Source organism: Cicer arietinum, chromosome 4 (assembly GCF_000331145.2).
Source record: "Cicer arietinum cultivar CDC Frontier isolate Library 1 chromosome 4, Cicar.CDCFrontier_v2.0, whole genome shotgun sequence".
Classification (NCBI taxonomy): domain Eukaryota; kingdom Viridiplantae; phylum Streptophyta; class Magnoliopsida; order Fabales; family Fabaceae; genus Cicer; species Cicer arietinum.
Window position 1 is genome coordinate 42,152,677 of NC_021163.2, and position 15,547 is coordinate 42,168,223.

A 15,547-nucleotide genomic window follows, 5' to 3' on the forward strand; every position below is an offset into this window, starting at 1 on the left:
AAATGTCGGGAGCTACCATGCAACACACGTTTACCCCGTCTGTCGCGTATATGTGTCTCGGGTTGAGTTGAGGGGATCTATGAGGACAAGGCCAATTTGAATTGTCCGTCCACCGAGATGGTGGCATAGTATCAAGCCTCCTAGCCAAGTACTTCAAAGTTAGAATGGGACCACATTGTGAAGGAGAGTCTAAGCTCATGCATGGCATTGCATTTTATTGTGCTTGTTTTGTTGTGATTAATATGTATCGTGTGTGGTGATAATTTCTCTTAGACAATTTGTTGTTATAGTGAAATTTATTGATTTTTCTTGAGTACTTTTGACTTTTTAATGTGATATTTTCTTGATGGAATGTTTGTGTTATGATACAGTTCTATTATGATTGTTTGCGTGTTCTTCTCACTGGTATTATACTGTCATCATGATTTTGAAACTCACCTCATTCGTTGTTTGTGTTTGACTGGCTTGGCCCTGCGTTTGTGAAATCGTAGTATTACAAGTTAATGAACCTTGAAGTTCAAGTTTGGGAGGAACTACGCTCTGATAGGTGATACCAGGGATAATGGCTTAAATTGTATTTTACTTATTTAATTTGAAACGAATTTTTGTATGAAAATCTTAGAAGTACTAGTAAGTTTTTAAATTAAATCAAGTAATAATACTTAAATCAAGCTTATTGAGATTACACTATTTTAATGGAGAAAATAAGTTTAAAGTGTTCCTTTTGATTTTTGAGAAACGTGATATCCTAAGTTAAAAATTAAGTTTTTATTTTCTTGTAAACATATTTTTATTTATCTATTGCAAATTTTATAGAAATATAATATAAATTAATATATATATTATTTTGGGGTTTAGGGTGTCATAGGTACTATTTTTAAACTTGCATTTGATGCCTTCAAAAACTTATGTAAAAAGGTTCAAAATGAAAAAGAATCCAATATAATCACTGTGAGAAATATAATCACTGTGAGAAGTGATCATGGGGGTGAATTCATAAATGGAGTTGTTGATGAACTTGGCATCTCTCATAATCTATCTTGTGCAAGAACTCGTCAACAAAATGGAGTTGTTGAAAGAAAGAATAAAACTTTGCAAGAGATGGCAAGAACGATCTTGGAAGAATCAAATGTTGAAAAGTATTTTTGGGCTGAAGCTATAAACACTTCTTGGGCTGAACGTTCTTTGGTTGTTATTGCTACGTCTTAAACATCAAAGATAACTTCGGAAAGTTTGATGCAAAATCGGAAAAAGCTATATTTTTAGGATATTCAACATAATCTAAGGGATGTTAATTTGAAAACCAAAACTGTTGAAATAAGTATGCACATATTATTTGATGAGTTTGATGATCTTGATTTAAAAAAGAAAGATGATGAGGAGGAAGAACAATCTGGGCAAACACAACAAATTGTTCCCTAGGAAAATGAGATTGATAAACAATCTCTGTTTCAAACTCCTCTTACAAATTAGAAATAATAGGTGATCATCCTCATAATCAAATCATTGGAGATACAACTGATGGCATTAGAACAAGAATGTCATTTAAAGATGGTATAAATAGTAACATGACAATGATATCTTAAATGGAACCAAAATCCATCAAAGAGGAAATAGTTGATCAATCTTCGATTGATGCAATGAAATAAGAAATTCTTCAATTTGAGAAAAATGAAGCATGGACCCTTGTTCCAGATCCACTAGATCAAACAATAATTGGAACACGACGAGTCTTCAGAAACAAGTTAGATGAAGAAGGAAAGATTGTGAGAAATAAAGCAGGGTTAGTTGCTCAAAGTTATAATTAACAAGAAGGAATAGACTATGATGAAACCTTTGCTCCAGTGCAAGGTTAGAAGCCATACGAATTCTTCTTGCATATGCATTTCATAAACATATCAAACTTTTTCAAATGGATGTTAAAAGTGCATTTTTAAATGGCTTTTTAAATGAACAAGTTTATGTTCGTCAACCTCTTGGTTTTGAAAATCAAAAGAAACCGAATCATGTTTTTAAATTCATCAAAGCCTTGTATGGTTTAAAGCAAGCTTCTAGAGCTTGGTATGAAAGATTAAGTTCGTTTTTTTTTTTTATCAAAAATGAATTTTCCCGTGGAAACATTGACACAACACTTTTTAAGAAAACAAATAAAAATGATTTACTCATTGTTCAAGTGTATGTTGATGATATTCTTTTTGGATCAACAAATAAAATCATGGGTAATATTTTTCAAATCTCATGCAAAGTGAATTTGAAATGAGCATGATTGGAGAATTGAGATATTTTCTTTGTTTACAAATAAAACATAAAAATGGAATTTTCATATGTCAAGAAAAATATATCAAGGATCTCTTAACAAAATACAAAATGAGTGAAGCCAAAATTATGACTACTCTCATGCATCCATCATCCTCATTAGATAAAGATGAAAATGGACAATCAATTTCTGAAAAAGAATATAGGGGTATGATTGGCTCATTACTTTATTTAACTGCAAGTAGGCATGACATTGTTTTAGCAATAGGATTATGTGCTAGGTTTCAATCTTCACCAAAAGAGTCTCACTTAACTACAGTAAAAAGAACTTTTTGTTATCTCGTTCGTACTACTGATCTTGACCTTTAGTATAGCAAAGGTTCTCACTTTGATTTTGTAGGTTATTGTGATGTCGATTATGTTGGTGATAAGATCGAAAGAAAAAGCACAAGGGGTGCATGTTAGTTCCTAGGAAAAGCTTTGATAAGTTGGTCGTGTAGAGAGCAAAACACGATTGCCCTATCAACCACTGAAGCTGAATATGTCTTAGCAACAAATTGTTGCTACCAAGTCTTATGAATCAAAAATCAACTTGAAGATTTTTCAGTAAGATATTCTCATATTCCAATATATTGTGATAATACTAGTGCCATTAATTTATCTAAGAACCCTATTCAACATTCAAGGTCCAAACATATTGAAATAAAACACCACTTTATTAGGGATCATGTGAATAAAAACGAAAGACCTTAACATTGAAATATCCAGAAAGGACCTTAACATTGCTCAAAAGAAACAATAAAAAACGCATCACAAAGCCAAAACCTTTATGATAGATGATATCACCTTCAAAGAGTTTGAAAAATGTAGCAACAAAGAAACAACAAAAAGCATCTTTAGTGCCCTAGTTCTCAATTATGAAGGAAATAAACAAGTGCAATAATCTAAAGCAAAATATCTTGTCAGGAAGTAAAAAATATTTCAAATGGAAGAAGATGAAGTCATTAAAACAATATTTTTTAGAATCCAAACTTTAGTCTCTGGACTGAAGGTTCTCCAAAAGAGCTACACTACTTTTAAGAATGTCATAAAGATCCTCAAAAGTCTACCTAGCAAGTGGTGACCAAACGTAACTACAATACAAAAGGCTAAAGATCTTAGCAAATTTCCTCTAGAAGAGTTGAAGAGTTCACTTATATTCCACGAGATTGAACTAGTGGAAGATGAACCAAAAAGGAAATCAAAGTCCTTGGCTCTAGAATCCAATGGAAATAAAGCAAACTCCAAGGCTTTGCAAGCTAAGGTGAAATCAAAGGAAAGTGAATTAGAAGATCATAGTGAAGACTGAAATTATGAAGAACTATCATGCATTTCAAAAAAATCCAGCGCATGTGGAACAACAATAATAAATCAATTCCCAAAATGAATTACAAACGAACCACAAACAGAAAGTAAAGAAAACTCTGAAAAGAGGAAAGTCACCTACTATGAATGCAAAGAGCCAATACATTGCAAATCAGAGTGCCCTAATCTTTAGAAGGGAAACTCTCAGAGGAAAGACTTCAATATAAAGAAATATAATCTTATGGCTACCTATGAAGACTCTAGTGCATTCTCTGATGAAGATGAAAAACATGTGAACATGGCTCTAAGGGTAGATGTCTACTCTAACATTGAATCTGTTGATGTGGAAATTGAGGTACTATCTGATCTATCTCACAATGAACTTATAATTATGTTAAATTAGTTTCTGAACAACAATCACAATGTGTCCTCAAATCTAAAAAACGTCAAAAAAGCTCATTTTATCTTAATAAACAAGTACAACTCCCTTGAAAAGGATTTAGAAAACTTACAAAATGACAATCTAACTCTGAAGAAAAATACCTCAAAAATCTCAAAAGCACTGGTAACCCTGTTAAGTATGAAAAATCATTTCAAGATTTTTTAGCAAATGACATATAAACAAGCAAACAAGCTTCCCCGATCTATTGTGTTAGCCGAAACAACAAAAAGAGGTATTAGCTTTAAGGAGGCAGAAAATGAAAACCTTTTATTGTGATGAACTTAATTATTAAGCGTATTGGATATTCATCTTAATTCATTGATGGTATCTCAAACAAACATCACAAATCAAATAGAGACTTATACAAGAAAAGATAGAATTTTTATTGAAGTTGTTTTGAAAATGATTTTGATACTTCAACCAAATTCATAATCCTCTTAATTAAAGACTCTGTGAATCACAATTAATAGAAATACTAAGATACATATCTCAATTTCAATCAAGCCTAAGGTGTTGAATTTGATGTTAAAAGTCCGAAATTTAGTCATCACACAAAATGAAGACAAGATTCTAAATCAAAAAATTCTAAGACCAATCTTTCTATCAATTTTGCACCAAAGTAGAAAATGCCACAAAACTCCAAATAAATGAAACAACAAAGAAAAATGTAAAAATACAGAAATTAATGAGTTAGGAAAAGAAGATTCACACGTCAATTTATACAGGTTCCTTTACTTCGTCCTCGCTCGTATATTACATCTTGTCTCTTTTCAATTGAATGACATTTTTCTTTCTTTGATTATTGTGACACCCCGATTTTAAACAGCGCGAGTGGATTTTTTTTTTTCTCGAAAACAAATTAATAAAAAAACCATGTTGTAACACAAACGACAAAAGACATAATCAATTACAAACAAATTAAAATAGTTTTTGAGACGATAATCCAAATTATACAACTAAACAAAATACACCAGGGCTATGAGACCTATTAGACATCGCTTATACCCCTGGGGTATTCTCTGCAGACACATGCACAAAAGTACTGCTTCAAGAATGCTACTCCGCCCCATGGTCACGTCAAAAAGGAGGAACATGGACCCACCAAACAAAAGTCAATTGATCGTATAAGTTTAGTTATAGTCATCCCAAAATAAAATAAGTAAAACCACCAAAAGAAAGACATCAAGTCGCTATACACGAAACTAATATGATCACATCCTAGCAACTACAATAACACGGGTGACCTCCACACACTCTGCAAGTCCCATCAGATGCAACATCTATCCTCGAAGTGACTTCATCCTCCTCATCATCCATAGAAGGATCATTCTCCTCAGAAGTTAGATCCACCCATGAGATAGGTGGCTTGGACGACGCTAGGATCTCAAAAATAGTCCGCTATTTTAGCGAAAGTCGGTAAGGGATCATTCACTGGAAATGGAAGCTCTGACGCGGCCCGCCTAGACGGTTCTGCAATCTCTCGCTTCACTTGCATCGGCCCCTTATCCTTTTTGCCAGTCCCAGGTCCAATCGCTATATCTCCAGCTCCTACGGTGGCCTCTGCCTCAACCCTAACTGAGGAATCCTTTGCATCTTCCCATGCTCCACTCATTCCGAGCACCAATCCTGCCGATACCCGATAGTCGATCTTCTCGCGAGTGAGCTCCACGAGGTATACTGCTCCAGCTCTCCTACTTGTCCTCACTACCCTCCCCGTATAAGTAGCCCTGCTTGAGATGGGGTCGTATGCCCAAGCAGTCGGCGAATCTCAGTTAGGGAAGTCTAACGATGTTTTCGCCGTCAAGGTAACAGTAGGTGGAATGAACTCGGGTATCATCTGAGGGCAAAGCCCAAATTCCACAATAATTGTAAAGAGTCACCAGCTGAAATTAACAAATATCAATTAGCATTTAAATTTTAAATGCACAAAATAACCTTTCATCTTAGCATACTCCTTGAAAGGGTTTTCATATTTCAAAAATGCATAAACAAAGTCGAAAATGAAGCTTTTAACAAAATTGTACTATCGTATTCGAATACAGCAATGTCGTAGCCGAATATAACTGAGAAAAATGCAGATTTTCAGTTCTAAAATGGCTCTGAATCAATTAACACTTCACACATTCATATTACCAATTATGAACACATAAGTCACACCAAATTAATCTCCACAAATTCACAGCTCAATCACACATCAAACATTCGTAACATCAATTATGAACACATAATTACATCGAAACTTAATCAGCCCAAATTCACACCTTAAAGCAATTACAGCACAATAACAAACAACAACCTAGTATGTATATAGAATCATCACAGTATATCAAACATGACTCGCGTGCCAATCACCCTAATGAAATGCGTATATGCCAAAATGCATGATTCCAGAATTCCTACCAAAACCCTCATCGAAGGGGCGTAAATCATAATTATACCGCCTATCACAGACCAGTACTAATTAACGAGGTGCCACCTATCATGGGTTAGCACGATTTACTAAAAAGTGAAAATCATAAATATACCGCCTATCACAGACCAGTACTATTTATCGAGGTGCCACATATCACGGGTCAACACGATTTACTAAGAAAACGTAAATCGTAAATGTACCATCTATCACAGACCAGTACTATTTACTGAGGTGCCACCTATCACGGGTCAGTACGATTTACAAAACACGACGCAAAAATCTTCGCAAGGATAAGATGAACCAACAGATTACATGACATCATCTTGTGGCCCATCATGGTTACCACTATCACCATGGCCCCATCGCGGTCACTATGTACTATGAAATGCATGAGCATACTCTAACTCTTTTCACCACAATCATTAAGTAAATGCAGCTATTAAAAAATCCCCCATTTTTAATTCTCATTTAACACTAATGATTTTTCAAACTTATCACAGAGTATACTCAAAACCGATTTTCCTCAATAAAATTCATAACGCACATACTATCAGTTATGAATACACAATCACATCAAAACTTAATCACCACAACAACATTAATATATCAGAGTTCTCATCAAAATAAACATAATTCAACTACAACAAAATTAATCCAACTAAATAAACATAAATATTTATAACAATTTGTTCACAATAAAATTAATCCAACTACAACAAAATTCTCAAAATTAAATCTTTCTCACACACCAAACTTTTAAAACCAAATAATCTATATTATTTAGTTAAAACTAAATAAAACAAATATTGTTCAAATCTCACATACACACACTCGACTATTAAAGCACCTAAATTTTTGAGTTAATAAAATACTCTAAACTTTTTTTTCTTTTTAAACTCAGTTCAAGAGTAATTAAAAGAGTAACATTTTAAACTCTAACCATTTTTAATTTCAATCTATCTTTTTACTCAAAATCTTTAACATAGTTAAAATTTGAACTTTTTCACAACTTTAACAACTCTAAATTATTTTGTAAAATTTCAACTTCAGTTCAAACTCATTTATTTGAAAATAACTCATTACATAACTCAAACACATCAAATTTAATTACCGCCAATTCACACCAAAATCAATCAATTCAATTCCACAACACATATAGCACCTCAATTAAATTTCAACAATTCAAACATAAATCACCCAATTTCAAAACTCCATATTTTTACACATAAACCACCAAATTTCATCTCCACAACACACATAAATCACATTAAAATCATTTTCCACAATTTCACACACAAATCTCACAAATTTCCACCTTCACAAATACACATATAAAGTCCTATATGCAATCTAAAAGTTTGGAAGGAGCCATTACCTCCGTTGTAGCTTTAACAACCGATTACGGTAATGCGATAAATTATGGTAAACTTTTTGCTCGCGTCGTCGCTTCAAAAACTAGCTTACTAGCACCGCAGTGTGGCAAATAGCAACTTTCTCTTCAGTCACTTCTTGAAAGGGAGCTTAGATCTAGAAGAGAAATGAAGGTTTATGTTTATGTTTTTAGTTTTTAAACACCAACACTTTGTCTTTTTCACAAGCAGAAAGGAAGAAGAAGAATGACAGGCAGCAGTGATATGTTTTCTCTGTTTTCTTCTCTTGGTTCAAATATATATATATAATAATTAAAACCAAACCAACAAATATCTAATAACTCTTACACACATCACTTCACTCACATTTCAATCTAATTAAATCAAAATATCTACTCTCGTTGCAACTCAATTGACATATGAGTTTATCAGCAACAAGTGACATTTTTAAAAAAAACTGTGTGATATTAAATTTTTCATAACATAATTAAATTATTCTCCGACAAATAATCTTAATCGGGTCTCAAAATATATATTAAAATATATATAAATATTAAACATATTATTAACTCTAATAAAATATATTTTTGATATTTAATTCCCAAAATTAAATTCAATAAGGCTAAATGCCTAACCAAATTAACACAAAAATCCCTAAAATTGCATAAATTAGAATTTAGAAAATTTAGGGTCTTACAATTATTGATTGTGAGTCTTTACAAGATCCTTCAGCAGATGTTACATAAAATTTCACAAAAACCCTTCTTCCTAAACATACACCTATCTTCAAGATGAAGATCACACTTCACATTTTGCAAGATAAACACCTAGAACCCCTTTCTAGGAATCCCCTAACGAACACCTTCTTTAGTCATTCGACACATAATCCACCAATATCCTTTCAATGATTTGTATCTAGAATATACACCCCAACAATTAATATCCTTTTGTTGTTTCTCGTTTCAAAACTCGATTGCACACTCGACTTGATCAGAAAAGAGGTTTCAATCTATATATGATCTTAAATGCTTGAATGTGAGGAATCAGTGAAAGTATTCATGTTTAGAAATTAATGGAAAAAATTTTATATGATGGTTGAAAAAGCTTGGCCAATGGAAAGCAATTTCTATGAGAAATAACCACTTTGTAACTGCCACAACAACCTTTAAAAAACCAAAATTTGAAGTCTAGAGTTATGTAAATCAATTTAGACAAGTGTAAGTCGACTTAGAGAACCCCTGCCTTATTGGTTTTTCGATTCACATATCAGGTGAGTAACTTTACAACTCTTTGACTTAAAAAAAGAGTTCTTGAAGTTCATAAGTCAATTAAAGTTTAAAAATGTTTTAATTGAGTTTCAAAGTTTAAAAATGTTTTAATTGAGTTTCAAAGGATGGCAATTCAATATATGATAATGTTTCAAAGTTAATGTATGCTAAATCGACTTCATGTTTTTATCAAGAAATCTATGCAAGAGCTAGAGAATGAGAATCAACAAAACCTACACAAACATCGTGTAGATAAAACAAGTTAAAATCAAAACACTAAGTTTAAAACTAATTGAAAAAGATTTGATAAAGACACATATTATTTTAAAATATTAATAGTGTGAAAGACTGAGAGAGTAATTAACTATATCTCCCACCAATACAATACAATACAAAGACGTCCCCACTTCCAAATGTAGATAGAAAATCCTACCTTATATCCATTTTAAACCTAGCACAAGCTACATAATTATGCATTGCAAAATTATTTTAAAACCAAATATTATCATTAATTAAAAAGAAAAATCTTTGATAAAATTTTGCTTTAAATCTCAAATTATGTTGTGTTGGCTCTACCAATAAGTCAAAACATTTAACAATCAGTCAATTATTTTCCATCAAAGACCAACTTGACAAATATAAATTAATCAAGCATATCGACGAAATATCTCACGATCACGAATAATCAGGTAATTAACCAAAAATGAGAATTATCCAAATGAAAAACATGCAAGCATTAATGAAGTTTGATGACATGAAAAGTTCATCAAAGTATAATTATCGAACAAATTGTTCAGCAGCATATATAAATACGACTGACATATATAACTTTATTATTGATAGTAAAAACCATACTATCATGGAAAAAACTTAGATGAGCCAGCTTCAAAGGGTGATGATACCTTGCGAACATATTTTCTAGCCCAAACATGCTTCCCATTGATGGCGAATTTGATCTTTGGTTTGTATTCAAGGAAATGATCAATTACATGTATAGCCTCAGGGCGAACCACGAGGCGAGCATACAGTGGGTGCTCAGGTGGATTCGCTTCTTGCATGATCATCCTATCAACGATATCTCCATATTTTCTGTTTCGTCCACAACAACAACAAAAAAAGGTTAATTAAATCAACTTGAAAGAAAATAAAAAAATTGAAAAAGAAGTAGAGTCAGCTAGTTTGTAATATGTGATATTTTGTATTTCCTATAATTACCATTAAAGTCGTGTTCATAGATGGTTGCGATGTATCAACGATATAAAATATTTTAAAAAATGTTATATGCACACAAATATTTGACACAAATAGGACACATGTATTGTATTTTATTTATGTTACATACATACAAACTCCACGTAGACCCCACACTCTATCTCTCTCTTCTTGTATGTATAGTATATACAAATACACTACATGTGTCTCATTTGTGTCAAATTTTTTAATACAATACATGTATTTCATTTGTGTCAAATTTTTTAATACAGTACATGTATCTCTTATTTTTAAATTTTTCTTTTTTTATTTAAGTATTTTGTTTTTTATTTCATTTAAATCTCTTCAGTTATAAACTGTAAATATTTTTGTCAATCAAACTAATTTATTTTATTTTATTTTAATCCCTTATGTTATAAACATTAAGTTTTTTGGTGTCATGTTGATCTCTTAAGTTATAAACAAGAAATACTTTAGTCTTGTTTTTTATGTTCTAATGTTTTTAAGTTAAGAAAACAATGCATCTAATATTTGTAACTAAATCAATCAAAAGTTTAATGTTTGAAATTTAAAGGACTAAAATTAAATTAAAAAAGATACGAGAGACCAGAGTTTTTAATGTTTAAAAATTAAGGAGTCAAATTGAACCAAAAAATATTTATGGAATCAAAATAAAATATAAAAATAACATAAAGATCAATTTTACCATTTTAAAATATCTTATGTAATCAAATTTAAGAAAAATAGTTGATGAGAAGTTGAGGCTAGAAATATTGAAGAGGATGAAATAATAATGATAAAATATGGTACTAATTAATAATGTACTTATTTAGATATTTGAAAGACTAAAAGGGAAAGATATGAGATTAAATAGTAAACTCAATTAATACAAATAAAGTAGCAGATCTTTTAGAACAAAATGCAAACCAGATCTATGAAAACTATAGAGAAATTAAACGCATACTGCCATACTGTTTAGATTTAGAAAGAGATATATCCAAAACAATTTAAACATTAGTAAAAATAGCAGTACAAGGAGTACTTGTAATCCATTAATTATAAAAGAATACTAAACTGAAACGTAGAAGAATCTAATCCAAACCATCCAATTTAATTAAAAATCTAGAAAGTTGACATTCAGATCTTTGGGGAATTTCAAATGCTACGTTCCAAGGGTTTAGCTACTAACCGAGTGCAAAAGCATCATGTCTCACCTTATGATCTTCAATGTTCAAAAATTATGGCTACTTTGAGGATTGTAAGATTGTTGATTGTCTAGATAGATCCTCGTATCTTTTATAGTATGTTTAACTATGAAGTTCTTATGTTCTAAGATTGTAGAAGAAGATGCATCTTGTTGGTATAAAAAGCATTACTTAATTCTTTTAGGTCTTCTTTCAACTACAAAGTCTTATAGCTTTAGAACTTCAAAATATCTCTCATTCCAATGTGAATTTCACTAAAACATATTCCTTGATGTTACAACAAGCTTATCAAGATCTGCTCTTTGTTTGTTCTCCAAGCACCAACAATTACTCCCCAACTTCTTGTGCTTAGTGTGTGACATGCCATAGCTTCTTTCTGGTTTGTCTCAAACTATGTTGTATTAGGGGAGTTACGTTCTAAGTGGATAAACGAGGGCAAGGAAAATGTATGTTTTTTCAAATACATGTGTCAACGTTAGGGGGAATACTAACAAGATATCAGTAGGGTTTGGATAGGTCGAGGATTTAACTACAATTAGGGCTAAGTTCATGCGATTCTTCTCAACTCATTTCTATAAGGTTAAATGAAGCCATCTAACACACAATGGTATAGCGGATGAAATAAAAGAGGCGGTGAAGTCTTATGATGTTAACAACTAACGAGGTCTTGATGGGTTCAACTTCTCCTTTATTAATTGCTTCTAAAGCCTTTTGAAAGACGAGGTTTGAGTGTTAATTGATGAGTTTTTTTTCCAACTTTATTCTTTTGTATGACTATGTTCATTGAGGATTCGTAGATTATACTATGAAGACGTTTGGGTTTAACACTACTAGGAGAGCGTGGATCAGGGTCCTATGTGTTCGTATCATAGGGATTGGATGGGCTTGCCAAGAAGTTGGTGTGACACGGATTATTTCATGGACTTAGTTGGTAATGCAGCACCGGTCTCCCATTTGAATTATGGAGATGACACAATATTAGCAAGTGAGCATATGTTGGTATCCTATATGTGGTGAAGGTTGTGTGAAGATTTTTTATGTTTGCATTGATATTAAAGGTCAACTTTTGGAAGAGGATACTCGTTAAGATAGATACCAACCCCTCATTTAAGTTAGCCAAGGAAGATGGCTTTGTAGGATGGCTTCCAAACTAGCATCAACTCTTAACATAATATATAGGTTTAAATAAGTATTTGTTTCATGTAAATAAACTACTTTTTAATGTAAATATGAACTAAAATTACTTTAAAATTGAACTCAACTGAAATGATTTTAACTCTTTTTTTGTTGTTGTTATTTTATCATTCTGAATTATGAAGATTTTAAAATTTTGTTATTTTTTATTTTAGTTTTGAATTAAAATTAAATAAGTTATGGTTCAGTTTGGTTACAGTTTAGTTCTAATATTTAAAAATTGGTCCAATTAAAAAACTAATTTTAAAGTACAGTTTAGTTTTTAATAACCGGTTTAATTTAAATTTGGTTTGATTCAGTTAACCAAACAAAAAGCTTTTTGGTTTTTTAAGCCACTCCTAACCGAGGGAGAAACGAAATAGCATCGGTAAAGTGGGGCAATATGTGCTCGATTATATGAGTGTAGGAATATGAATTAGGGATAACCTCTTAGTGATTTTGATTACGTCCCCAAATCTAAATAGCCTTGCCAGCTTTTGTTATTCCTTGGTATGGTGGAAGGATATATGTGTGGTGGAGAGGTGGTAGGGTTTCAATTAAAATTAGGCTTTAAAGCTTTTAACATTTTCTTGAATCTTTTTAGTATTTAGGCTTTTTAGTTCGACAAATTTGTATTAGCAAACGGTTATTGGGGATTTTAGTACTAACAATTGTGTCTTGTTGTCAAGAGCCCTAGCTAGAGACACACAAACACTTGTTTGCAATTTGTGAGTTTACTTCGTAAGTTTACCTAGTATGCAGCATTTAGGAGGCTTAAGTTAAAAGAAACACACTAACTTTATATGGATTCTCTTAGGGATAGCAGCATCAAATATAAAGGTTTCAAGAATCATTGTTTACAAATAAAAAATATAAAATGGTCATAATAGGGTTATGATCGCTCTGTAGAATAATTTATTATAAACATTTTGAAGTTTCTTATCTTTAGACACGAAAACAAGGATATGAAGATTATCACTTTGATTTAGGAATCATGTAGGCTATTTAAGACATTTAGATTTGGGTTATATCTCTAAGGTGCATGTAGATGCACATATCCTACTAGTAGAGTTTATTAAGGTGTAGTCGTAGAGATGATTTCTAGCTACATTGTTTCTTATATGAAATCTTATATGAAAGGTGTATTGAATATCAAAAAATATTGGTGGACATCAAATACTCTTTAGACATCTTGAGTGAAAAAGTAATAGAGTGATGTGATAGATATGATATGACAGTTATATGATAGGAAAAAAGATGTAGAAAGAAAATGGGGTATTGATGAGTGTACGAAAATTATAGAAATACATATATTATTATTGATTGAATATAGGGTGTAAAATTTGGATTCTTGATTTATTAGATATACAATATACCTTGTTTGTATTTTTTGTAATGAACTAAAGTATCTTTTGTATTCATTTTTATTTAATATAATATTTATTTTTTGTGTTTAAATACATTGTAATTAATATTTAAATAATAAATTCATGAATATAAAAATAAAAACATGTTTTATCATAAATGACAATATTTAATTTTATATAACAAAACATAAATGATTAAATTTATACAATTAATGCATTATATAAAATTTATATATATTTATATTTAATTATTATTCGTTCAACCATAAATATTTTTTAATAAGGGGGCATAAGTTACACACTATTATTTCTCTTTTGTATAATTTAAAATTGAGGCATAAAAAATTGATATAAACAATTAGATACAAGAAAATAATGAAAAAAGTAATAGGGTAGAGAAAAAAAAAACCTTGTGAAGAAATCTGTAACTTCATTCTCCGAAATAGGATAGCCTTTAGAGAAGGTCATGAAAAGTGTCCTATCATCAACAGGCTTTTCCTTCGTCATATCATTACCGGTAGAAAATATACTACTATTAGCATAAATATCATCCAAAGTTAAGTTTGCCAAAACATCATTTATATCAGGATTATAATTATCCATTTGTCCAGAAATGTCAAAAGCATCAAATGCATCATTAGAGGATTTTTCTGATTCATTCCATTGTGGTACAACAATTTGTTGTGGCGCCATAGGAACTCCATTAGGACCACAATAAACCACTTGTGATGGTTGCATGTGATGATTAGCAGACATTCCTCGATAAAAATTTGCAAGATATTCATTTTGCTCCTTAGCAACCTTTTCATAATGCACTTTTTCAATAATATCTGCAAAAGCTCTTACACAGACATGATTGATGAACTTAGTGACTTCTGTTATAACTTCTATGCGTTTCTCATGGAAAAAATCAAGAGTGACATTGCAATAGAACATGCTTTGAATCAATGGCAAGTTCCTTTCAGTTATAGATGGATTAGGGTATTGATTGCTCTCAATGCAATTCAAGACGACGATAGCCTCATCAGCAAGGTTGCTTAGCATAGTGTCTGGCCAACGTCGAAGAATCTTTGCTACTAAATAATATTCTTTACTTTTTCTCTCAATCCACATAATGAAAGCCATTACATTTATGGATTCAGATATGTCACGATCAAGTCCTACCACCAAACGAGTGAAGAGTTGTCGATCTATGTAGTGAAACAAGTTGAACTGTTCTTGAGTCACTATCACATTGAAACTTGGGCCTATATTTGGTGGTGGTAAAGGGAAATTCATAGCCATTGTTAGAGGCATGAAGATAATTAGATCATATTGTGGTGTTTTTATAGTAGTATTAAACAAAGACATTTTTTTATTTATAATCTTTGTAAGGTAATTTGTTGGGAATGGTTATTTTTTATAATAATGGGGTAACAATTTTCCATGGATAGAGTTTTTCTAAAATATATTAAATTTTCCTTTTCTGGTCGTATATGCATTATAATATATGTACTA

At 31.4% G+C, this 15,547-nt stretch overlaps 1 protein-coding gene across 1 annotated transcript in view; it reads right to left on the reverse strand.

Annotated features, from left to right (window-relative positions):
* Nucleotides 1-15,334, reverse strand: part of LOC101488957 (uncharacterized) — a 45,031-nt gene extending 29,697 nt beyond the window's left edge. The window contains 3 exon segments of the mRNA XM_027330655.2: nt 3,366-3,600; nt 9,996-10,182; nt 14,460-15,334. Coding sequence (XP_027186456.2) covers nt 3,366-3,600; nt 9,996-10,182; nt 14,460-15,334 — 1,297 coding nt within the window.
* Nucleotides 15,335-15,547: the final 213 nt, after the last annotated feature.